At 53.3% G+C, this 22,874-nt stretch overlaps 1 protein-coding gene across 1 annotated transcript in view; it reads left to right on the top strand.

Moving 5' to 3' along the window:
• P2RX3 (purinergic receptor P2X 3) overlaps window positions 1-22,857 on the top strand; it is a gene marked incomplete at its 5' end in the record, with an annotated part of 27,541 nt that extends 4,684 nt beyond the window's left edge. The window contains 11 exons of the mRNA XM_082628738.1: window positions 2,094-2,229; window positions 2,665-2,736; window positions 2,906-2,969; window positions 3,675-3,768; window positions 3,988-4,065; window positions 4,668-4,809; window positions 5,364-5,500; window positions 21,083-21,176; window positions 21,448-21,513; window positions 22,096-22,173; window positions 22,577-22,857. Of these exons, the coding sequence (XP_082484864.1) occupies window positions 2,094-2,229; window positions 2,665-2,736; window positions 2,906-2,969; window positions 3,675-3,768; window positions 3,988-4,065; window positions 4,668-4,809; window positions 5,364-5,500; window positions 21,083-21,176; window positions 21,448-21,513; window positions 22,096-22,173; window positions 22,577-22,690 (1,075 nt within the window). The 3' untranslated portion in view covers window positions 22,691-22,857. The remainder of the gene's footprint in view (window positions 1-2,093; window positions 2,230-2,664; window positions 2,737-2,905; window positions 2,970-3,674; window positions 3,769-3,987; window positions 4,066-4,667; window positions 4,810-5,363; window positions 5,501-21,082; window positions 21,177-21,447; window positions 21,514-22,095; window positions 22,174-22,576) is intronic.
• Window positions 22,858-22,874: the final 17 nt, after the last annotated feature.

Raw genomic sequence — 22,874 nt, 5'->3', positions numbered from 1 at the left:
GATTACACGGTGGTAAACAACCATCTGAACTCTGCTTCTCAGAGTTCTGAATGCGACCAGACTTTAAGGACAGGGGAGGGCCCCCAGGAGACCATCTCACTGATCAACACTCAGAGGAGTGTCCGTTCCGTGGCCAGGCACACGGAGGTTCCAGAAGGGTGTGCGGCATCTGTGGCTCCCACCCGGGTGAGGGCACGGCAGTGGCAAAGGTGCTCCAGCTGCAACCTCCCTCCCTTCACTCCCAGGGCCCCAGCCCGGGAGCTGGCGGCGCTCTTTTGGATGACTTCACCGTTTTCCGTAATAGCGATGCTCCCTTCCCTTCTGCCAGGACATTAGACGGCAGGTGGGATGTTTATGGGAGCCACACTCCCTTCGGAGACCTTGATGAAACCCCTCCCAGTTTAAAAACAGAAGAAAAGTGCTAGGGAAGTAAAGCATGGCAGACTTCCACGGAGGCGTGGCGTTCCCGGGAGCGTTTTACAAGCAGGCGAATAACTCTTAATGGTGCATTACTCGGAATGCTGCCTGGGATAAGGCAGCAACCGTAAAACAGGTGACAGGTTAGGAGCCCTCTGCCAGGCTGGCTGTGACCAGCCTTTCTCTCCCACTCGCGACAGCATTCAGGATTCAGGGGCCTGCGGGAAGCCCCAGTGGGGGATGACTCCGAGCCCTCCCTCTGAAAACGGAACAGGGAGCCGCTTGCAAACGTCAGCCTGTGTTCCCATAAACAGGACCCCACAAGTGACCGTGACCCCAGCACGACCCAGGAGCTGCTCCCCTCTGCATCTACCAACATCAGGGGGCCCCAGAGGTCAGAAAACTCCTGGGCTTGATGTCCTAACACCTCCTTATAAACTCCTTGGGTCAGCCTGCGAGCTGCCCTCACTGCTTTCCAGCCTGGGAGCCCCCCAGCTTTGTCTCCTCTGTGCCACAGTCTCCTGTTCTGCCACTCAGCTTCGTCTGATGGAGTTCTGCAGCCAGATACCACCCTGGTTAGCATCAGAAAATGACCCTAACCCCCCATTTCCAAAAGTGCGCTCCTAGATTCCCTGAGATGTCACCAGTGTTTCTCCAAAGCTGAGCATACGCAGCACTTTCCAAACGTATTTGAAGAGGTTTTCTGGTCTGCACGGCAGGGACAGTGAATGTGCCTCCCCACGTGCTGTCAGGAACAAGTATTGAGGCCCCTCGTGGTACTGAGGCCAAGAGTGGCTTGAGCCTCGAGGGCTGGGATGGGTGATTTCACGTGGAAAGGCGGGCACCTCGCGGAAACGCAGAGGGAAACAAGTGATGTGTCGGCAGGCCCTTCTTGCTGCTGGGGGAGGCTTGCAGCGAAGAAGGGAAGGGGCCCCTCCCTGATCCACGTGGTCCCGCACTGGCTTGAAGCTGCAGGGAGAAGCCAGTACAGGTAAATGCCCACTGGGTGGCAGCAGAATCCAACGAATAAGATTAGAGGCCCCTCCTTCCTTCCCACCCGACTCCCTTTACCTGCCAGGTGAGGGCTTGGCAAGGCCCCTCCTTTCCTCCTCCACCCCTTCTCACCCGACCCGTGCACAGACGGAGCCTCTGCGAAGCGCCCAGCTCCCAGGGCCTTCACTGACTTGTTTGCTGAACACCTACTATGTGCCAGCACCTAGGATACAGCCATGAACAAAGCTTGGGATGCACAGAGTCAGAGGCCTATGATCCTCTCCCTTCTCTGTCCAGATGCCAGCCAAAGAGGGAAAGACTGTGTTCTCAACAGGGGTGAAAATTGGTTCTTGGAGAATAAAAAAAAAAAAAAATCACTCTTTTTATGTATAAAGCACAAAAACACAAACAGTACATAAATGATATCTATGGTATTAAAGTTTCCAGGGGGGTACAATTAGGGAAAAAGTCTAAAAGGGCTCTTTAAGGAGGAAGTGAGGGGAAAGGTAGAGAAACATGAGTTTAAGCCAACCCAGGGCTCACTCGCAGGGCCCATGCCTCCAGCACCCCCTGCCAGGCACCCCAGGTCCTCTTGATGTTGACAGGAAGGGGACCTCTCCCGGCCTCTGTCTGAAGGGTCTAGCCCCTCCTCTGTTGCTCTCCGTCCCTGCTCTCCTGCCCAGGTGGGTTTTCTTGCACGAGAAGGCATACCAGGTGCGGGACACAGCCATCGAGTCCTCGGTGGTGACCAAGGTGAAGGGCTTTGGACACTATGCCAACCAAGTCATGGACGTGCCTGATTATGTGACCCCACCCCAGGTAGGGTCCCCCTACCTACCCCAGGGCGCTGTGGATGCCCAGACACTGGGCAGGTTGAAGGGGAGAGGGCAAGACAAGGAGAGTGCCAATGGGATTCCCAAACCAGATTCTGTGGCATCAGTGATCCAGAGAACCCCTTCCCCAGCATCTGGGAGGTGCTGGGGGCTTGGGCCTGCCTTCCCACTAGGCAGCACTAGGTATTGGGGAAGCTGGGTTTCTCTGTAGCCCTGGCACAACTTGTCCTGAAATCAAGGACAACACACAGAGCAAGAAGGGCCAGGTGGGTGGAAAGAGCCTGGCTTGGACCCCACCTCTGCCTTTTATTAGCCCCGTGACTTTGGCCAGATCTTAGTCCAAGCCTCGGTTTCCTTGTCTGTACAGTGGGGATAACAGAATTAGCACTGTTGCATTTTTCCTCTCCCTTCTCCTCCCAAGGGCACCTCCGTCTTTGTCATAATCACAAAGATGATTGTAACCGAAAACCAGATGCAAGGATTCTGCCCAGAGGTGAGGGAAGGACAGCATGATCAGGGGGTGGGGTGAGGGTGTGAGCAGAGTCCCAGGGCCCAGCCTTGGAGCTGTGTCCGGGGACCTCCACCCTCCAGAGGCTGCCGATGGGCAGGCCCCGCCCCCCCAGGGGCCAGTGCAGATCCTGCACGCACCTGTCTCCCTGCAGAGCGAGGAGAAGTTCCGCTGTGTGTCAGACAGCCAGTGCGGGCCCGAGCGCTTCCCAGGGGTGGGTGAGTGCAGCTTCTTCCCCACCCCTCACTGCCCCGCACTGTCAGTGGGGCCCTGGGGCAGCATGTCTCCCCCAGGGGAGAGGCCACCCTAAGGGAGGGGGTGGGAATGGGCTTGTTCCATGTCAGCTGCCAGCACTGATGGATGCCCACTGTGGGCCAGCCCAGAGGGGCTGCCCCCAGAGTTCCCAGGCCAGGGATGGTGCTGCAGACAGGTGTGCCATGAGGTGGCAAGTGCTGTCACGGAGGTACCGTGAGACCCCTGGGGGGTGGGGCAGGGAGAGAGAGAGGTTGGTTCCTGGCAGGTGACCCCGAATGGCTTCCTAGAGATGGGCCCTAAAGGATGGGTAGGATTTGGCAGGAGAGAGAAGCTTCATAAAGGGCATTCTAGGCAGAAGCAACAGAAGCAGCAAAGGCTCAGAGGCAAGAAAGAGCAAGCGGTGAAGGGGTCTTCAGGGAGACTGGGGCTTGGAACGTGTGAGGGGAGGGCTGTCACCTCCCTCTGGCTTGTCTAGGGCTCAGGAGGTGAGGAGGGGAGAGCCCTGCAGGGCTAACGGACCCCCAGTCCCTGGCCCTGCCTGTCCTCTCCCTCTACCTGCGGGGTCGCTGTGTGCGTTGGTGGTGGGGGGTGTCCCTGATGGAGGGGTGGGGGGAGGAAGGGGGGAAGGGCCAGGGGTGCACCTAGCAGTTCTGGCTCCACCCTCGCAGGGATCCTCACCGGCCGCTGCGTGAACTACAGCTCTGAGCTCCGGACCTGTGAGATCCAGGGCTGGTGCCCCGCCGAGGTGGACACGGTGGAGATGTGAGGACCCGAGGAGGGCAGGCGGGAAGAGGACCCACCCCAGCTCGGCTCTGCCAGCAGGGGGAGCTCTGCATCTCTGGGCATCCCCAGTACTGACCACTCCCAGGGCGGGCAGTGCCCACTGGGAGATGCTCCCAGGAAGGTGGTCCCTGGGGTGAAAGCTCCTCCTCTTTCCCCTCTCCTTCCCAAGGCGCTAAGACCTCCTGCTCTCGCCCACAGGCCTGTCATGATGGAAGCTGAGAACTTCACTATTTTCATCAAGAACAGCATCCGTTTCCCCCTCTTCAACTTTGAGAAGTGAGTTCAAGCTCCCTCCCTAAAACCTAGAAGCAATGCTGCCACCCCACCCTTCCCCCATCCCCCAGCTTCCCGGGGGGGGCTCCTATTCCCAACCTCCCCAGGGTGGACCCTGGGGCCAGTTTCTCTGCCAGCCTCCTGCCCTGGGGCTCGGGACTCACGGGAGCTTTTGCTCAGAGCAGGGGAGGGACAAGCTGAACCTGAGCCTGGAACTCGGACGCCTCCAAAGGTGGGGCCCGAGGCGCCCCTCTCATCTCTCTTCTCCCCACCTCAAGCCCAGTGTGGGTGTCCCCTTTCTCTTAGTTCAGCCCCCCTTCAGTGACTTCCCCACTTGGCGACTCCTGGGTGGGTGTCGGCCACATGCAAAGCACAAGGCGGGCACAACAGAGAAGCCATGGGTAAAGACTCCTGCCCTATGGGAGCCCCGGCACACAGAACCTTCTACGGGAGGGAGGGGTAATCACCAGAAAGATGTAGGGACAGAGGTAAGGGAGAAGGCGAGTGGCCAAGACAGCGGGGGCCCTGAGGCTCCGGACGGCTAGAGGAAGATCCCAGCGTGACTGTCCTCGCGTTAACCCTGGACCTTGCCCTTTCCTCCCCAGGGGAAACCTCCTTCCCAACCTGACTGCCGCCGACCTGAAGGCATGCCGCTTCCACCCCGACAAGGCCCCCTTCTGCCCTATCTTGCGGGTGGGAGATGTGGTCAAGTTCGCGGGGCAGGATTTTGCCAAATTGGCCAGCACGGTGAGGAACGAGCCACTCTTCCTTTCCCTGGCCTGGGGGCCCTCGGGCTGGGGGAGCGGCTACCGGGGAAGAGGAGCTGCCTGCGGCGCAGCGCCACCTGGTGGGGACATCCCAGGCCTGCGACCGGCTTTGTGCCCGTCCTACCCACCCCTGCCCTGAGTGGTCTTGCCTCCCGCCCAGCCTCAGTTTCCCATTCCTGTCTTCGTGCTTCACCTGCAGGCAGAGGCCTCAGATCTCCGAGAAGGTCTACACTGTGGGAAAGTGGATCTGTGGGCACTTTTCTGGGTTGTAGCTAAGGGACTAAAGACACCAAAAACAGGATTTAGAGGCTCAAGGGCTGTCACCCTTAACTACAGAACTTCTTTACTAAGCAACGTGTGACAAAACCACTCTTCTTTCTCCCAACCTCTGTCCTCCACCTGGAGAATGAAAAGAAATCACTCGTCCATTTGTCATGACATGCACCCCCCGCACCGGGACCCACTCCACTCTGACTGAGGACCGGGAGTCGGGGGCTGTGGAAGGACTCACATCTGCCCCCTTTCTCCATCCAGGGGGGAGTTCTGGGCATTAAGATCGGCTGGGTGTGCGACCTGGACAAGGCATGGGACCAGTGCATCCCCAAATATTCCTTCACCCGGCTCGACAGCGTTTCTGAGAAGAGCAGCGTCTCCCCAGGCTACAACTTCAGGTAACCCCCGTCCCCTGGGACTTCGGGAGAAGGTGGCAGGGCTGTCCTAGAGAATGACACTTCAGGCAGCAACGCATCCTGGGCAAAGACGGTCCCACTTCCTCCCCCTCAGGTTTCAGCTCAAAATTAGGAAGGACTTTCCAGCAGTCGGCCACTCGGAGACGAACAGGCCATCCTGTGAGTTCCCCGTCACAGGGAGGGACCGTGTGGAGGATTCATGCTCCCAGCCGGCAGTTAGACTACAAGACCAGGTCTCCTGAAATGCTGGGTTCTGTGATTCTGAGCCTATTCTTAGCTCCGGCTCTGAAGCTGCAGGTAGTCCCATTCGTCTCCTGTCCCTGAATTTTCTGAGGTTTCTCACTTCACAAAGCAAAAGCGATAGTTGGTATCATTTTACAAGGTGGAAATTTTACATTTCTCTCCATAACCAGGAGATTTCATCTGAGTCACAAATAACAATTACAATGGCCATTAGTTTTTCAGTGCCTTTCCAAACAAGAACTCATGCCAGTCTTTAAATAGCATCTCAGTTATATTCCCAATGGCCTGGAGACATAAGGGATCCCTCTCCCCATTTTGAAGAAAGGGAAAGAGAAGAACTTGGGGTAAACTACTGGGAAACAGCTGAAAGCCCTTGACCTTCTCCCATCCTCATTTCCTTATCTATGAAATGGTGATGATATCCTTATTATCTTGAGCCTATCAGCCACTGTGTGAAAAGCTTCAGCTCTTGCGAGTTTTTTTTCCTTAATTTTTTAAGATCCTGAAGTTTCTGGCAGGGCCCTGATTAAGTACACAGTGTTATATACACTGAACAGGCTAAATTAGGTAAATAGGTAGGTATCAGGAAAAAATATGTATAAGAATATATTTCAGTTATATATTCAAATTTCCTTTGTTATAGCAGTATTATCTAATATAATAGTATCCATAAGCAAAAAAAAATCATTTCACCTTTTTTCTCACCTTTATTTGTAGTTTAAAAAAATAATTATCTGCCCCATTAAGCTTTATATTTAATAGTTTAAAATATATGTGTATTCTCTGGAAAGAAGAATTTTTTAAAATTGAAAGTGCCTTCATAATCAACTCTAAACTTAAAAAAAAAAACCCATAGGAAACAACACATATTTTAAAGTAGGTTAAAAATACTGTTTGGCTCCCTGGCAGAAACTGGCATATTTATTCAGTCAGTACATCACACTGAAATCAATACAAAGGATATTTGTATGGTGGCTTAAAATAGTAACAAATTAATAAAATCCTCGTGATCTAAAATGCAAGTTTTCATCTTCATAACTTCTCTCTGGCCATTGGGAATTCTTCAACCTTCCAAATAACTCATTTGGCAGGAGAGCTTATGAAGAATATAGCTAGTTTGAAGACCCCGACTCTTGGTCTCATACAGCTTTAGAACAAAATCTTTCATTTAAAGAAGAACTGGTTTGGAGTTCCTTATTTCCAATTTGTAGTGGCTTGGCTGACACGCACACACACACTCACACACACACACACACACACACTGCCCCCACCCTCTACCCTCTATCACTCCTAGGCACAGCAGGAGAGCAGGAGATGGATTTGGTCCTAAATAAGCTTGGGTTAAATTTGGAGAGACAGGGACTTTCCTGGCGGTCCAGTGGTTAAGACTCCATGCTTCCACTGCAGGGGGCACAGGTTCGATCCCTGGTCGGGGAACTAAGATCCCACATGCCACGCAGGGCGGCCAAAAAAAAAAAAAGAGAGAGAGAGAGAAAATTGGGGGAGACAGGTCAGAGGGTCCCTAAGGACCCTGCAAGCTCAATTCCCGGGGGCCTAAAGGAAACCATCTGAGAGGTGTGGGCCCTGGATGACTGACCCCCTCACCAAAAACCTCCAGGCCAGAGTATGAAGAGGCAAAGCTGCTGCATTTGACCCTATGGTTTAAGAGTGTCCAGAGGGCCCGAGGAGTAGCCTGAGCATGGGGGAATCTCTGTGGCCATGGCAAGCGGGGGGCTGTACCCAAGCTTCCTCAAATCCCTCCCCTGGGTGACCACCCACTACCTCATGTTGCCTTCAAGCTGCTGGCACCACACGGACACCCAAGACTAAGTTAAGACTCCCCGCTGGGGAGGCTCCAGGCCACCCATCCGAATCCTCGGTTAAGAGAAAAAGGGTCACGGCCAGATTCAGCACAGCTGCGGTGCGGTTCCTATGACGCGGTAGAATGTGTCTGCTCTGTAGAATCCCGCAAGGCTCCTTGCTAGAGGCCCGATACTGGCTGCCCCACGTACAAAGTGTCCCATGTGCTTTGGCTCAAGGTTCCTCAGCCCCTGCCAAGGAGGAGCTTCCGTCCCCCCACTTCACAGATGAGAAAATGGAGGCTTGTGAGTTAAGTAATTCTCTCAAGGTCACAGAGCCAGCAAGCATGGGTGCCTGAACGCAAACCTATTTTCTTGGCTGTTTTCCACCGCATAGGAAGGCTACAGTCATTCGCTTTTGTTTATCCTCAGAAAAACACGGGCAGTGGGGTTGATACTCTGATCCCCAGTTAAAGACAAACAATCTGAGGTCCTGGGAGGCTAAAAGACTAGCAGCAGCTGGAGGCACCATTCCTTGCCCGGCCTTTTGTCTCCCAAACAAATTCATCTGCCTCTCCCTCTCCAACTGAGGCCAGATTTTTTTTTTTTTCAACGTTCTGCTGTTGCCATTTGCTCTGGAGGGAATGGAATCATTCAGCCAAGATTCAGCCTTGTTTTAATCTGAAAACTCCGACATCCAGAGGCAGCTAGAGACTCGCATTTCCATCACTAATTATGTCTGCAGCTCCTTTCCAAATGCCGCCCCCACCCCTGTGGATCTTGAGGGATCTTTGCCTGCAGACTCAGAGACTCAGAGAATTTATAGCTGTTAAAGACCCCTTGAAGAGACCTAGACTAAGGCGGTCATTTAGCAGATAAGGAAGCAGACCCTCCAAAGGGGGAAATGATGAGCCCAAGGTCACGGGTGCACCTTAGAGCCACCTTAGAGGTCATTTGATCCCAAGTCCTACATCATTCTTGGCGATGCAGCCTCAGAAAACGTCTGTCCATCATTGACAGCTCCGATTATTGGAGAGGTGACCTCGTATTGAACTAAAACGTGTCTCCTTTCAACTCCCACCCAAAGCACCTGGTGCTGTCCATCTAAATTAACCTTTCCAAGTACCTTGAGGGTGTGCAGTTGGTGGGTTCGTCCACATTAGTCCCAGACAAAGTGCAGCATTTCTAAAAATAAGAACTGGCAAGAATCGTGAATTCCATGGTGCGCAGGGTGATGGGCCCCAGAGGCAGGGTTCCTGCATGGCTGGTGCACCCTCAGCTCACCAGAGCAGGACTTTAACCAGAGCACTGCATTCCCCAAAGTGCTGGGAACAGGCAGTGTTGCTGAGGGAGTACTGAGTGTGCATTTGCCCATGAATGGGTGTGTGTATGTTTGTGAATGAGTATGTGTGAGTGTGGACATGTGGGTGTGAGTGTGTGCATCAGTTGTGTGAGTTGGTGTGTGTGAGTGTGTCAGTAAATACATGTGCGTCTGTGTGAGCGTCTATTAAAATACCATATCAGGGGACTTCCCTGGAAGTCCAGTGGTTAAGGCTCTGCGCTTCCAATGCAGGGGACATGGGTTCGATTCCTCTTCGGGGAACTAAGATCCCACGTGTCTCGTGGCCAAAAAAAAAAAAATACTGAATCAGTCAGGGTCCCAGCAGGGAACAGATGGCACATGCAAACTGGGTAATTTGAAGAGAGTTGGATAAAGAGACTGTTTCAAAAGTTATAGGGAAACCACAAAGGATAGTGCAGTGTCTGGGGGCAGTAACGGGACGTTGGTGACTGTCCAAGTGTGGGGGTAGAGAGGAGCATGGTCAGAGGAGATACCCGGCACAAGTCTTGACAACTTTCCTTTGTGATATCACAGCCCTGCCGTAACTATTGGAGGTCTCTGAGCCTTTCATGCCCCCCGGTGAAAGCACTGATTGCCCAAGAAAAATGCACATATTCATACACGAGAGCAATTTTGCGGGCAATTTCTTTTTTATGAAGGCTACTTTATTTCTACAAATAAGATTAAATCCATTCTCTGAATAATACATCCAAGCCAAACAGAGTAATGACATGAAAACTCTCCTCCCTCCCCCAGTCCTACTCCTTTTGCAGGAAGTTAACCACTTGGGCAGTTTGTCCATCTTTTTTCTCTGCACTTATATTCATGCAACATAAAATTCCAGGACTCTGAAGGCCTTTAAAAGCTTATCCCTGGACCTCAGATTAAGAGCCCCTAGAGTTAAGTTTGCAAAGCCCTTTCACCCCTATTTTCGACAGGATTTATAGCTCATTGTCTACCCCTCACCCCCAAGGTAGGCTCAGAAAGATTTTGAGACTTGCCCAAGGTTACACAGCCTAATGAAGAGGAACACTGGTCCTCAAAGCCAGGGACCTGATCTATCGCCATTGCTTCTAGCACACCTTCCACCAACACATTGCTTGCAAAAAAGAAAAAAAGAAAAGAAAAGCAGCTATAAGGGATATACCACCCCCCTACCCTCCCCCCCCCCATCCTGATTGCTGGAATGATAGGAGGGAAGCAAAATGGTGCGTTTAGCAATGGCTGATTTCTTGTTCCTCCCCTGAGAGTCCCTAAGACAGCTTTGCTACTAAAAGGCAATGCAGTTTTGGATTTCCTCTCTCGGTGTCTGGGACAAAAAACACCCGTTCAGCTGCTAGATGTTCCTCGTGCTGTAGGTGTTTCTAGTGATCGTTTCGTGTTGGAAATGTACCCACAGCAGCTTTCACGAAGCTCTGAAATTTGGCGTGTGTTCTGCTTCCATGTTGCAACATGCAGATCAGCAAGATCTTAGGCCAATTGACAGAGACAGAATCGAACTGCACCCTTGGCTTTGATCCTTCTTTCTCCAATCTGGATTTTTCTCCTTTCAAAAGCCATAGAATATGTGTCAAATGCAGCCATTTCCATCATTTCCACAGAAACATGTGAAGGCCCTCTTGGATGGGGCGTACTTGCTTGAATTCTCCCTGATCCATTTTCCCCTTCACTTTCTTTAGCTTACGGTGAGAGGCGAGGCAATTAGAGCAATCCTGAATTTATTCAGCCCTTGCTAATTTCCATGTCTACCCTATCTTCACAACAACCAACCTTATGGGTAGAAGATATTGGCTAACACTCACTGAGCACTTACCTGTGAGCCTGGGACTTAGCAAGTGCTCTTTGTGGATTATCCCATTGACTCTAAAGAGGGAGAATTTTATAGCTGGAAATCTGAGGCTCAGAGGTTGCATTTATCTGCCCCAAACTGCACAGCAAATGGTGCTGGAGCTGGAATCCAAACCCTGGCAGGCTAGCTCCAGAGCATGTGCTCACAGCCACAGGTATCCTGGCAGGACCGGTATGGTTCCTCCATTTTACAGATGAAGAAACTGAGGCCAAAAAAAAAAAGATTGCTGCCAGGATAAGACAGCTAGTAACCAGGCTCTCTGGTATATCTTCTAGCTCAGTGTCCATTGAGCCTTCCCTGCCTCATTAAAGATAAATAGTAATATGTTAAATTTTTTAAAAAAAGATCAAACCGTATTTTAAATGTTTTCCTTTGAGGTGGATTAGATTCCTAGAACATGAGTAAATCAATATAGCTTGGGACCCTTCTCTAAGGGGAAGAGTCCCGCCTGCTGGAAGGATGTTGCCTCAACCCCATGCAATGAGTCTGCCAGGAGATATTTTCCCATCAGTATAAAATCAACTGTAAAAGTGTATTTCAGCTGGCAAAGTTACTTCCTACCAGGCAAAAGCTTTGCTGAGAACACCACCTCCCTCACTTAGACGCCCAGATTCCAGGCCCAAGTTTTCCCTTGCAGGCCCAACCCAGATCCCGCAAGTTTGTTGCTGTTTTTCCTGCTGTTGTAACAGTTACGTGTCCCTGCTTTGGGAAGGAATTTCCACCACTTCTTGGGAGATGGATCGTTTCTAAACAGATGTCTGAGAGCTTCCAAGGGATTTGAATGTGGTGATAAAAACCCTTCTCCATTCAGCTTATTGACTGCCGACAACTACAAATGTCAGCTCAGCGTGGGGAAGTGCTGCTAAGGGTTGGAGCTGTCCAAAGCTGAATTGGGCTGCTCCCACAGGTAATGGTTCCCTCTCACTGGAGGTATGCAGGCAGTGGCAGGGAACCTCTCGTGGCTAAGGTGCGGGAGGGCTTTGAGGATTTCTTTTAACATCTAATTATATCATGTGCTGGGCTTTGTGGCTGACCCAGAGGTGAACAGGACCAGTTCCTATGATCAAGGAATGTTTAATCTAGTGGAGATGGTAAAACTGAACCCAAATAACAAAAATGTTTATACAAAAAACATCTGATGCTGGGGTGAGCCAAGAATAATTCAGATGAGGCAGAGGTGAAACAGCAGTGTCCAGGCTGTGGGTCAGGAGACACAGGCTATGGTTCAGGTCTTGCCACAGAAACTCAGTGTGATTTTTTTTGACAAGTCTCATTCCCTCCATGGGCCTTAGTTTCCTCCTCTGTAAAATGGGTTGGTTAAAGGTGATCATCTCTAAGCTCTAAAAGTCTGAATCAGTGCATGTGGGCATCTGGGGAAGGGCTTTGGAAGCTTGGGCTGCTGAAGCATGCACTCTTATTTATAGACCTGTGATATATATATATCACAGTGGAATGTAGCTTCCACACTGCCCTGCAGCAATACCTCTGACAAGTGACTTATTATGGTAGTTGACATTTGTAACTTACTCATTCTTTATCTGTTGCTGCTTGAGGCAAGAGGTAGCACGTGTGCATGTGTGTGTGCGCGTGCGCGCACACACACACACACACAAGCTTCTCAGTACTGTCAGGCCTCAGAAGTGTTCGATTCAGTCCTGTGTTGGGGGCTTCCTGTCTGGTCACAGAACGGGTATCTCAGTGAGGGGCCTGGTGGGAAAGCAGGCTCAGCTGGGGTTTGTGAAGAAACTCACACACAGGGCCTAACAACGTGAGAGCTGTTTCCACCCCTAGTCCCCCAGCCAGTAGAAAGGATGGGAGCCTGGCCGAGAGCTGGGGTCCCTGGCAGGAGCGGCCACAGAGCAATACAGCCTCAGGCAGAACCACAGCGAAGCAGGGAAACAGCAGGTGGAATAAATACCCCATCTCTCTCCTTCCCACCCTCTGATCCCCGGCCAGTGCTGGCCAGTGCTTCCCAGTAACCAACCCACGTCCCCAGAAACCCGAGGCAAAGAGGGGCAGGAACGTGGCCTGAAGAGGTCAGCCTTCAGGGGCCCACGATCAGAGACTGGGTGTTGGGATCGTGGAGAGTAGTCAGCACACCAGGTGATTGTCCCCACTTCACTCAAACACCCGGGCTCAGGGGGCCTCCCAACCCCAATGGCCATCCCTGCCAGTGCCCCCCCGCCCCCAGGCTTCCTTCCCTTTCCCAGCGCAGCACTTCTTCCGTCAGCCATATAGCATTTGCTATTGCAGCTATTCTTATCCAGACTCCTTGAAGTTACATAGGAGCCATCGCTTTAATAATTGCCCAGGTGTCTGGGCGGTGTCTGGGCTCTGATCTCTCCCCAGATAGTTCTGGCATCATCACAGTCAGAGCCACACTCTGCTTCCCTCCACAGCTGAGGTGTTTTCTCAGGCACCAGCTGAACAAGCTCCCTGCCCACCGCTGAGGCTGCAGTGAACTCTCTTTTCTGGATCTTCTCTCAGGGAAGCAGCAGTGGGTGAGCAGTGGGTGAGCAGGATTCAAGAGGCCTGAGTTCAGATCCTAGCTGTGCCCCTGCAGGCCCAGTAGCCTGAGGAGAGCTGCGATGCTTCCCTCCAGCCTGGAGAGTCTGGACAGCGTCCTCTCATGGTGATAGATAATAATTCACAGAAAGCTGCGAGCTGGGGCTGTGCTCAGCCTTCACCTCCAGCAGTTCATGGAATCCTCTCTAATAAGCCTGCAGCTGTTGCTATATTCCATTTCACACCTGGGGAAACTGAGATTCAGAGAAATAAAGCACTGTGCCCCAGGTTAGGTAGCTCATTCAAATGGCAAAGCCAGGATTCCAGCCCAGGACTGTCTCGTTTCAGAGCCCCTAAGCCAGCAACTATGCCGTGGAGCTGTTGTTATGAGGCCTCAATGAAATAATGGGTGTGGAAGTCTCCAGCCTAGCACTTAGCTGGAGTAAGCGCTGCACGTATATTATCTCCCTACTCTTTTCCCCATTTCCCCTCCACAGGGGCTATTCCCACCAAGAGCACCTACTTTCCCACCCAGCCAGCTGCCAGATCTAAATGTTTCTGCTGGGGAGGGAAACAGTCTTTGTTACCACCTCGCACTAGCTCTACCTGAACAGCAGCGAGGAATGCAGAAGGCCGAGTCACTAGGAGGAAACCTGGAGGCTGACATCGCTAAGCTCCATCTGTGAGATGTCGAGAACCTCCGAAATCCATTCATCCCTCCAGCAAGCATTTACCCCACTCCTTGCTGCGCTGGGTAGCCCCTTGGGCAAAGAGAGACAGTGAGATCTAGCTTGTAGTCAATAGTCCCAATTATTAACTACAGTCTGGTGTGGCAGGTACTGGAGTAGAGGTCTGGATCCCAGCAGAGACAGGAAAGGTAGCCTAGGGGGATTTTACAGCCTCAGTGCTACACTGGTAAGCCGGCTCTCCTCCGGAGAAAAAGAAAACAGCGCTGATTTGTAGCGCTTGCCGATTTCCGTAGTGGAAATACTCCACCATGGTCAATTTCAAGCTAAAGCATGAAGTCCCTGAACGTGGAAGTGGGAAGAGAGACACACACTGGCTGTGGCAGCCCCGGCCACTTCCATCTGGCTCTGTCCTCCACCCACTAGGGCTCTCTCTGAGCTTCTTCACAACACCACGTCCTTTCCCTTGACAGGGCTTGCAGATCCCTCAGCCAGGAAAGCTGCCCCCCCGCTCTGTCCGTCTTACCTTTCAGCTCTCCATCCTTCAAGTCTCAGCTTTCACGTCACTTCCACCGAAGCCTACCTTGACCCGCCAGCCTCCAACCGGCGTCTTGACTACCTGGGCTCTAGAATGGCGCTCTTCTCCTTCCTAGCCCTTATGTCCGATTTTACCTATTTATGGGTTACTTCCAATCTTACCTCTTTATGGGATTGCATGGTTCATTCGTATTTCTCTTCCTCACCTGAGAACAGAGCTTGCCAATGGATCATCAGTGCCTAGCACCATGCCTGGCATAGGGTAGGGTGCTCTAAAGATCTGCTGAATACAGAAAAAAATGAGAGGCCACAGAGCTGGGCCCTAATGGATGAATAGGAGTTTGCACGGTGGAAGAGGGGAGGAGAGGGGAACAGAATGGGCAAAGGCACAGAAGTCTGTCTATGGAGTGTGTTCGGGGGACTACAGGAAGCAGGTAGCATGGTGCATGTGCAGTGAGAGGGGTTCTGCAGATGAGGCTGGGAAGGTGGACCCAGCCAGGTTGGGGGGAGGGCGGTATTCCAGGCCAAGGTGTTGAATGGAGGTATCATTCTCACCAACTCTACTTCCCAGACGAGAAGACCAAAGCCAGAGAGGTAGAAGTTGGAGGATTTGGGAGAAATCAGGGCCCAGGTATGGGGTAGCTCAGCCCTTTTATTTATTTATTTATTTGGCCACGCTGTGTGGCTTATGGGATCTTACTTCCCCAACCAGGGATCGAACCCAGGCCCACAGCAGTGAAAGCACCGAGTCTTAACCACTGGACCACCAGGGAATTCCAAGCCCTTCCCCCCCCCCTTTTTTTTCCCCTGTTGCAAGAGAGTTTATTGACGATAAGGAGAGAACAGAGGGAAAACGTCAAGAGAGAGGTGAGCCAGGCCAAGGAAGGCCCCTTCCCCTTTTTAGATGAGGAGGCTGGGGTCCTTCGTACACTTCATGGCTCTCCTGTGCTTTCTGTTCTACTCCCACCTGATGACTCTGGGTCATTTTGCAAATACAAAAGGGGCTCCCAGCTGGGGAACTTGAAAGAAATTAGCCAGGACCTAACAGAAACCAGGCAACAACAAAAAAATACAGTCTAGGATACTGGCTAAGAGTGTGGGCTCTAGAACTGGACTGCCCTGCTTTGAATCCCATCTCCACTCACTGACTATTGGTGGTGTTACCTTAGACAAGTGGCATAACGTCTCTGATCCTGATTCTTCATCTGTAAAATGGGAATTGCAGCAGTACTGGACTTCATGGGGTGGTCATGTGTATTAAGTGAGTTAGTAGGTGTAGAGCATTTAGCACAGTACCTCGCACACAGTAAGCACTCAACGTATGTTGGCCATTATTCTTACTAATGTTATTATCTCCAGGAGGCCAGAGAGTATAATGGTTCAGACAAGTCTAGATACTATAATTGCACTTTACCTTGATCTCAGGATAAGAAAGGAAAGGGACATGCCTTGAGCACGTACTGTATCTGGGCACGTACTATATCTCATCTCATCCTTCCTGTAGCTCTTTTTACTCTCATTTATCAGTCGAGGTAAAAAGCTCAGAGAGGTTGAGTGACTTGCCAGGGGTCAAAAAGCTAGTTAAAGACAGCCATAGGACCACACATAGATCTCCTGGACTTTCTTAGAAGGTTTATTCCTAGGAATGTGGTATCCTTACCCCCTCTCTGTCTAATCTTGAATTACTCCCAATTTTAACTCATTTTTTGTCCTTTAGCAAAGACTTCTCCTCCCTGAGCCTCAGTCTTCTCAGCGATAACATTATAAGAGTTTGTAATGGTCAGCGTAAATATTGCTAACTGCTGTAACAAACAGCCCCTGCATCTCAGTGGCTCAGCACAAAGGTTTGTGTCTTGCTCATGGCACAGTGCCCTGTGAGTCAGGGTGGGTGGGGAGCTCCGTGCAGTCATTCAGGGATCTGAGCTCCTGCCACCTATGGATCAGTCTCCTCTAGGGCCTGAGTTCTCCCCTGGCTCTTCAGCACCTGGCCACGAGGAAAGGGAGGATGAGGAAGGCACCCAACTCTAACACACGTCAGCCCAGACGTAACAGACCTCACTTCCACTCACAGTCCATTGACAAGAACTAGTCACAGGGCCCAGGCGAGGCGGCTGGGAAATATGGTCCAGCCAGGTGCCAGGAGAGAAGATAACCCAGATCCTGGTGAATGCCAAGCCCATCTCTGCCACAGGGTTGGGCCAGATTCTGTGATCTCCACTGGCCACACTGAGTGCATTAGTCAGGATGTCCGGGTCCTTCCCCTGTCTGCAGCGGGGGGCCTCCCCCCACCCACCAAGAGCTGTCCCTCCTCCTGCCCTCCTGGGTAGAGAACCGGTCCCTGCCAAACCCCCTCCAACCATGTGTGGGTGGTGAGATATGATCTTATCATGCTTATTGCCTCTTGGAAGGCAGGTGCTGGAGGAAAACCAAGTCTGCTTTGGTTTTTCTCCCTGTTCCCTTCACATTCCTTCCCGAGATAAATTTAGCCAGCCCTGCTTTGAACGGCAGTGCTCAGGATGCTGACTTTTTGTTCGAGTCCATGTCAGAGCATTTTCCACAGCTGCAGCCTTAGGCCAGGGATGTAGCCCTCAGGACCACAGTCCCAGGCTCTGCCCGGCCCTTAACATCTGTGACCCACCTCTCACCCTTGCCTGGTCCCCATCTCTCAGTTGCCACATGTCTCAGACAAGGGCCCTGAATCCTCCCAGGATGTGAGACAGAACACAGACTACAGAAGGGCTTTGAGATCCAGCACGAGGGCTGCCTGTGTCCTTAACGGCCACTTAGAGCTCAGAGGAAGGACAGTTCTGGGTTAAGAGCACAGATTTTGGAGTTGTAAGGGTGGATCAAAATTCCAGTTCAGGCAAGCGACCTTCTTATCTGTCTCCCCATCTACAAAATCGGCCAATGGTGCCTTCTTCACGGGATTACCTGAGAGGCTTATCTTCATAGACGTGCATATTTTTCTGGTGCTGTGTAAAAGTGGGTGTGGAGATGGCAATGGTTCATACTTAGCCTCAGACCAACCTGAAAAAGCCACAGTGAGGACTTCCTGAAGCCTTCTGCCCATCCCACATACTTCTTTTGCAAACTTCTTTGGGAGAATTACGTTCTGGGGCCTCTTCATCTTTACAGAAACGATTTCCTTTCTGGTGTCTGTCCTATTCTTCTGCTGGTACAGCTTAAGTTCATTGCATTTTGCCTGGGTCTGTGAAGCTCTCTTCTGCTGCCACCCAGACCACACTTCCCACATGTTTAAGGACGGTGTAGCTGCTGCCCGCTTTCCTTGTCCTCTTTTGTTCTTTTTTTTCTCGCCGTGCTGCACACCTTGCAGGATCTTAGTTCCCTGACCAGGGATTGAACCCGGGCCATGGCAGTGAAAGCACCAAGTCGCAACCACTGGACCGCCAGGGAATTCCCTCACCAAGCCTTTGTTCTTAGGGTTCAGTAGTTCCTTCCTTGGGCATCCTTCCCAGGGCCGCTCTCGGGTTTTCCTCTGGTCTCACTTTCAGGAAGATCAGCCTGCCTCCCCTGCCTCTCCCTCCAGCCGCTAAGCCCACAGGAAATACATTCCCAGCCCAGGCTCCCCAGAAACTACTTTCTCACTGAATAGTTTACAGCCTTTTTTTTTTTTTTTTTTTGGTACGCGGGCCTCTCACTGTTGTGGCCTCTCCCATTGCGGAGCACAGGCTCCAGATGCGCAGGCTCAGCGGCCATGGCTCACGGGCCCAGCGGCTCCGCGGCATGTTGGATGTTCCCAGACCGGGGCACGAACCCGCATCCCCTGCATCAGCAGGCAGACTCTCAACCCTGCTCCACCAGGGAAGCCCTTACAGCTTTTTTAAGGCCTTAGCCAGGTAACAGGTGCTTTACTCGGGCACGCGGCGACAGCCCTGCCCAGGCACAGGCAAGACAGAAGATGGGTCGCCCTCCCCCTGCACTCCTTCCTGACCCAGCTAAACCTCTCCAGGCCTGAGCTTCCTGCTCTGTAAAAACGGGGATGGTAAGGGTCAGTGTCCTGGGAGGAAACAGTCAGTGGTCTCAAAAGGGACGACTGGGCTTCCCTGGTGGTGCAGTGATTGAGAGTCTGCCTGCCGACGCAGGGGACACGGGTTCGTGCCCCGGTCCGGGAAGATCCCACATGCCGCGGAGCGGCTGGGCCCGTGAGCCATGGCTGCCGAGCCTGCGCGTCCGGAGCCTGTGCTCTGCAAAGGGAGAGGCCACAACAGTGAGAGGCCCGCGTACCGCCAAAAAAAGAAAAAAAAAAAAAAAAAAAGGGACGGCTGTGTGCAAAGGTGCAGGCAGTTTAAAGGAAGCTAGGAGCCTGGGGCAGGACCAGAGCGGCCACCACAGGAAGGCTGCTACCAGCTAAGCTGGCAGGGCAAGGGGAGAGAGCAGTCACAGGACTGGAGAGGGGCGCGCCCGACAGGCTCTGGACCTCAGGAGGGAAGTCAGCTTTGTTAGAGGCCCAGCAGAGGAACTGGGAGAGGAAAAGCCCTCGCCCTTCTTCCCTCCCACCGTCTGGTTTCCTGTGGGTGCCTCCCACTGGCTGAACCCAGCTGGAACCAGAGCGCAGGGAGGAAGCAGTCTTTGCAGACCAGGCTCCCAGGCCCCGCAGAGAAGGGCCGAGCCTGGGTGTGGAGGGGCAGGCAAAATGTCCAACGTGGGAATCAGGGGAGCACCTGCCTCGAAGGGCTGGTCTCAGGGCTCAGCCTTCTCGCTAACAGACCTGCAAAGGGGGCCTGAGCACCCCCATTTTATAGGCGTGGGAAGTCAAACCCTGAGGGCTAAGTCCCCTAAAAGGCCCCACACCGCCAGCAAGTGGTGCAGCCAGGATTTAAACCCATTTCTGCTTGACCCCAAAGTTCCCTGGCAGCCAGAGCAGACAGTGGCCGATACTTACAGTTTAAGGAGGCTCTTCCCCGCCACAAATGACCTTCCTCCTCTGCCCGTGAGCTCTCCGTTATTCATCCCCTTGGGCTCAGCACTTCATTCTCCCTGCTGGACAGTTTCGAAGGCAAACAGCCCTGGGAGGGGTGTCACGTCAATCACGGAACACTTCCAGGGAAGGAGTTTCTCAGATGCCCTCTTTGTGCTGGGAGAGGCCTGGGACTGGCCTGGGAATCTCTGGGGACTGGAAACACTGAAAGGGAGGCACCGAATGAGACCGATGTCCATGCCACACAGTTACGGAGGTTTCTGAGCTCGTTCTCGACCATCCTCCCCCTCAATCCTCACCACCTTCCTGGGATGCTGGCCTCAGGAGCCTGTGTTACAGCTTTGGGACAGTAGCCCAAAGAGATTGCACTTTGCTAATGTTAGAGTTTGGCCCGTGGTGGGCAGAGCCGTGTAAGGGGAAACGCACTGGCTTTAGAAGCCAAAAGCCAAATGCAATTCGAATCCTTACTGACTGTGAGACTACAGGCGGGTCCCTTCACCCCACAGGCACCTTCCAAGTGGGGGTATGAACACCCACCTCACTGTGTTTGGTGAGAATTACATGCGATCATTCTTATCAGTCTCCAGCACGGTTCCTGGCAGCCAGCAGCCCAGGCAGAGAAGGTACAGGGGACAAATCCTTGAACTGGGGCAAATCCAGCCCCAGGTCTCAGCCAGTTGGGTAACCCTGGACCAGTCACTGAACCCCTGGAGCCTCATTTGAAAAACAGAGCAGTCACATCCCTATCCCACATGTGTGTGAGATGAGGTGTCTAAAGGCACTTTTTGAAACTGCTCTAGAAACTGCTCTAGAAATCAACGTGAGCATTTCCTGGGTGCTTACTTTGTTCCAGACACTATTCTAAACCCCTGACACATGTGGTCTCATTCCATTTTCATGGCAACCCTTTGAAGCGGGACTTCTGTATTATTCCCACTCACAAATGAGGAAATCGAGTATCAGAGAGGTTAAGCAACTGGCCCAAGTTGCACAGCTGACATGTGGCAGAACAAGGTTTTGAACCCAATAGGCTGAGAAGCCTGTGGAGAGAGGAGCCCCTGCCGGGCCCTGGGATACCCAAACAAAGAGAACTGAAGAAGCTTGGAGTCCAGCTGGGCTCCAACTTTCATACACGTCAGAATCATTTAGGGAAATTATTTAAAAGACAGAGGGCTTCCCTGGTGGCGCAGTGGTTGAGCGTCCACCTGCCGATGCAGGGGATACGGGTTCGTGCCCCAGTCCAGGAGGATTCCACATGCCATGGAGCGGCTGGGCCTGTGAGCCATGGCCACTGAGCCTGTGCATCTGGAGCCTGTGCTCCGCAACGGGAGAGGCCACAACAGTGACAGGCCTGCGTACCGCAAAAAAAAAAAAAAAAAAAAAAACACACAGTAAAAGACAGAGTCCTGGGCTCTACCCACACAGATGCTGATGCCATGGGTTCAGGGTGGGGCCTGGAAATCTGCCTTATTAACAAACCCCCAAGGTGATGCCTGTGCAGGGGTTCAGCTCACCACACAGGGAGGACCACGGCGGGTGTCCCACCAAACCATCAGTAAGGGTTGCTCGGTAGGTGAGGGTCATAGGGCTCTAGAGGCCCCTGGATTTTCAGGCAAGAGAGACAGGAGCCCACAGTGGGACCCACCTTCCCCTCTGGCCTCCAGGTTTGCCAAGTACTACAAGATGGAGAACGGCAGTGAGTACCGCACGCTTCTGAAGGCTTTTGGCATCCGCTTCGACGTGCTGGTGTATGGAAATGTGAGTGCTTGGGCCAGGCAGACACGGGGGATAGGGGAAGAAACCCGGACCCATCCTGGGCCCTAAAGAGGCTCCTCTGGGGGCAGGGTCCTGCCACTGACCAGCTCTGAGACCCTCGCTGGTCACATGTCCACAGCAGGTGAGGCCTGCTGATCCACCAAGAGCCCTCCTGGCTCCAGGGTCTCCCTGGCTGGGAGTCCAAGCTCCACGTCAGGCCTCGCCCCGGCCCTGCTGGAGCTGTGCCCACTCACCCGGGTCTTTGCGCACACAGGCTGGCAAGTTTGACATCATTCCCACCATCATCAGCTCCGTGGCAGCCTTCACGTCTGTGGGAGTGGTGAGTGCAGCCCCTCTGGGTTCAGTCCGGAGGCCACTCAGGGTGCAGCCCGGGCTGGCAGGGTTTGGGCAAGCAGTGACCCTCTCCTTCCCAGACCGTGAGCCCAACCCCTCGCCCTCACCTCCCTGCTGGGCCAGCCCTTGCGTAAACATCTCCAGTCCTGGAGAGCTCACTCCCTCCATGGCAGCCCCCCCGCTGCTACAAAGTCCCCGTTTGCCACCGTGAAGGGGGGCAAGGAGACTCCAGGGTCCCCAGACCCGAGAGCTCGGTCGAGGAACAGAGCCCAGCTGGCAAGGTGGGGACAGAGCCCCGTCCCCAGGGACTTGGACCCCCGTGGTCCCTCTGCGTCTCCCACCAAGTCCTCCCTCTGCGCTCTGGTCTGGGCTCACCCCAGGAGCTGGGGAGGTGGGTTCTGGAGATATTCTGCAAAGCCCCTCGATGTTTTCCTAAGAGGAACCATCAGTCAGGTGTCTCTGGAGGACTCACCCCGACCCCGAGGGCAGTCCTGCCCGCTGCCTGTGCTTCCCGCCGCCCCGCTCCCACCCTGCAGCCCCTCTGAGCCGCCCTGCTCTCCTCCTCCAGGGGACTGTCCTCTGCGACATCATCCTGCTCAACTTCCTCAAGGGGGCCGACCAGTACAAAGCCAAGAAGTTTGAGGAGGTGAGTCGGCGGGGGGGGGGTGCACCCACGAGAGGAAGAGGGGAGCTGGACCCCAGACTCTCAGGGACCCACTTTCTGGGGGCCTCTGAAGGGGAGTTCACTGGGCCTCAGTGCGTACTGGGGATCCCGACAAGAGGGGGTCTGGCCAAGAGTGGGCTCTGTGGTCATCGTCCGCATCCACTCACGGTCCCCTCTTTGCTTCGGGGAGGGACAAATCCTGCTACTGGTTGGCTCAGGTCTGTTTGCCCTTGAGGTGCATGGGAAGAGTCTTGGGGTCACAGACTCGCTCTAGCTCCCCTATGACCGGGCTGTGAGCCCCAAAGGCTGAGTCTGTCCCACGGGGGCCCAGAGGAGGACCCTGCCCACAGTCAGAGCACGATCATGCCAGCCCTTCTGCCTGCAGGTGAACGAGACCACGCTGCAGGTCACGGCCTCGGCCAACCCGGTGTACCCCAGCGACCAGACCACAGAGGAGAAGCAGTCCACGGACTCAGGCGCCTACTCCATTGGCCACTAGGGCCTCTTCTGTGGGCCCCACTCTCACCCTTGGGCTCCAGGCCTCCCAACAGAGGGTCCCACCTGGGCAAGGGGGGATGGGAGAGAGGAGAGGCTCTCATTTTTGCTGCTCACCCCTTGAGGCCACAGCCGGGACCAGGTGTCTGGCCCTCCCACTGCTCTACAGACAGGTCCTGTTCCCACTA

The sequence above is a fragment of the Mesoplodon mirus genome (assembly GCF_964341445.2).
Source record: "Mesoplodon mirus genome assembly, chromosome: 7".
In the NCBI taxonomy this organism is placed as follows: domain Eukaryota; kingdom Metazoa; phylum Chordata; class Mammalia; order Artiodactyla; family Ziphiidae; genus Mesoplodon; species Mesoplodon mirus.
Note: the sequence above shows the minus strand (reverse complement) of the source record. Positions and strands in the feature narration are given on the sequence as shown.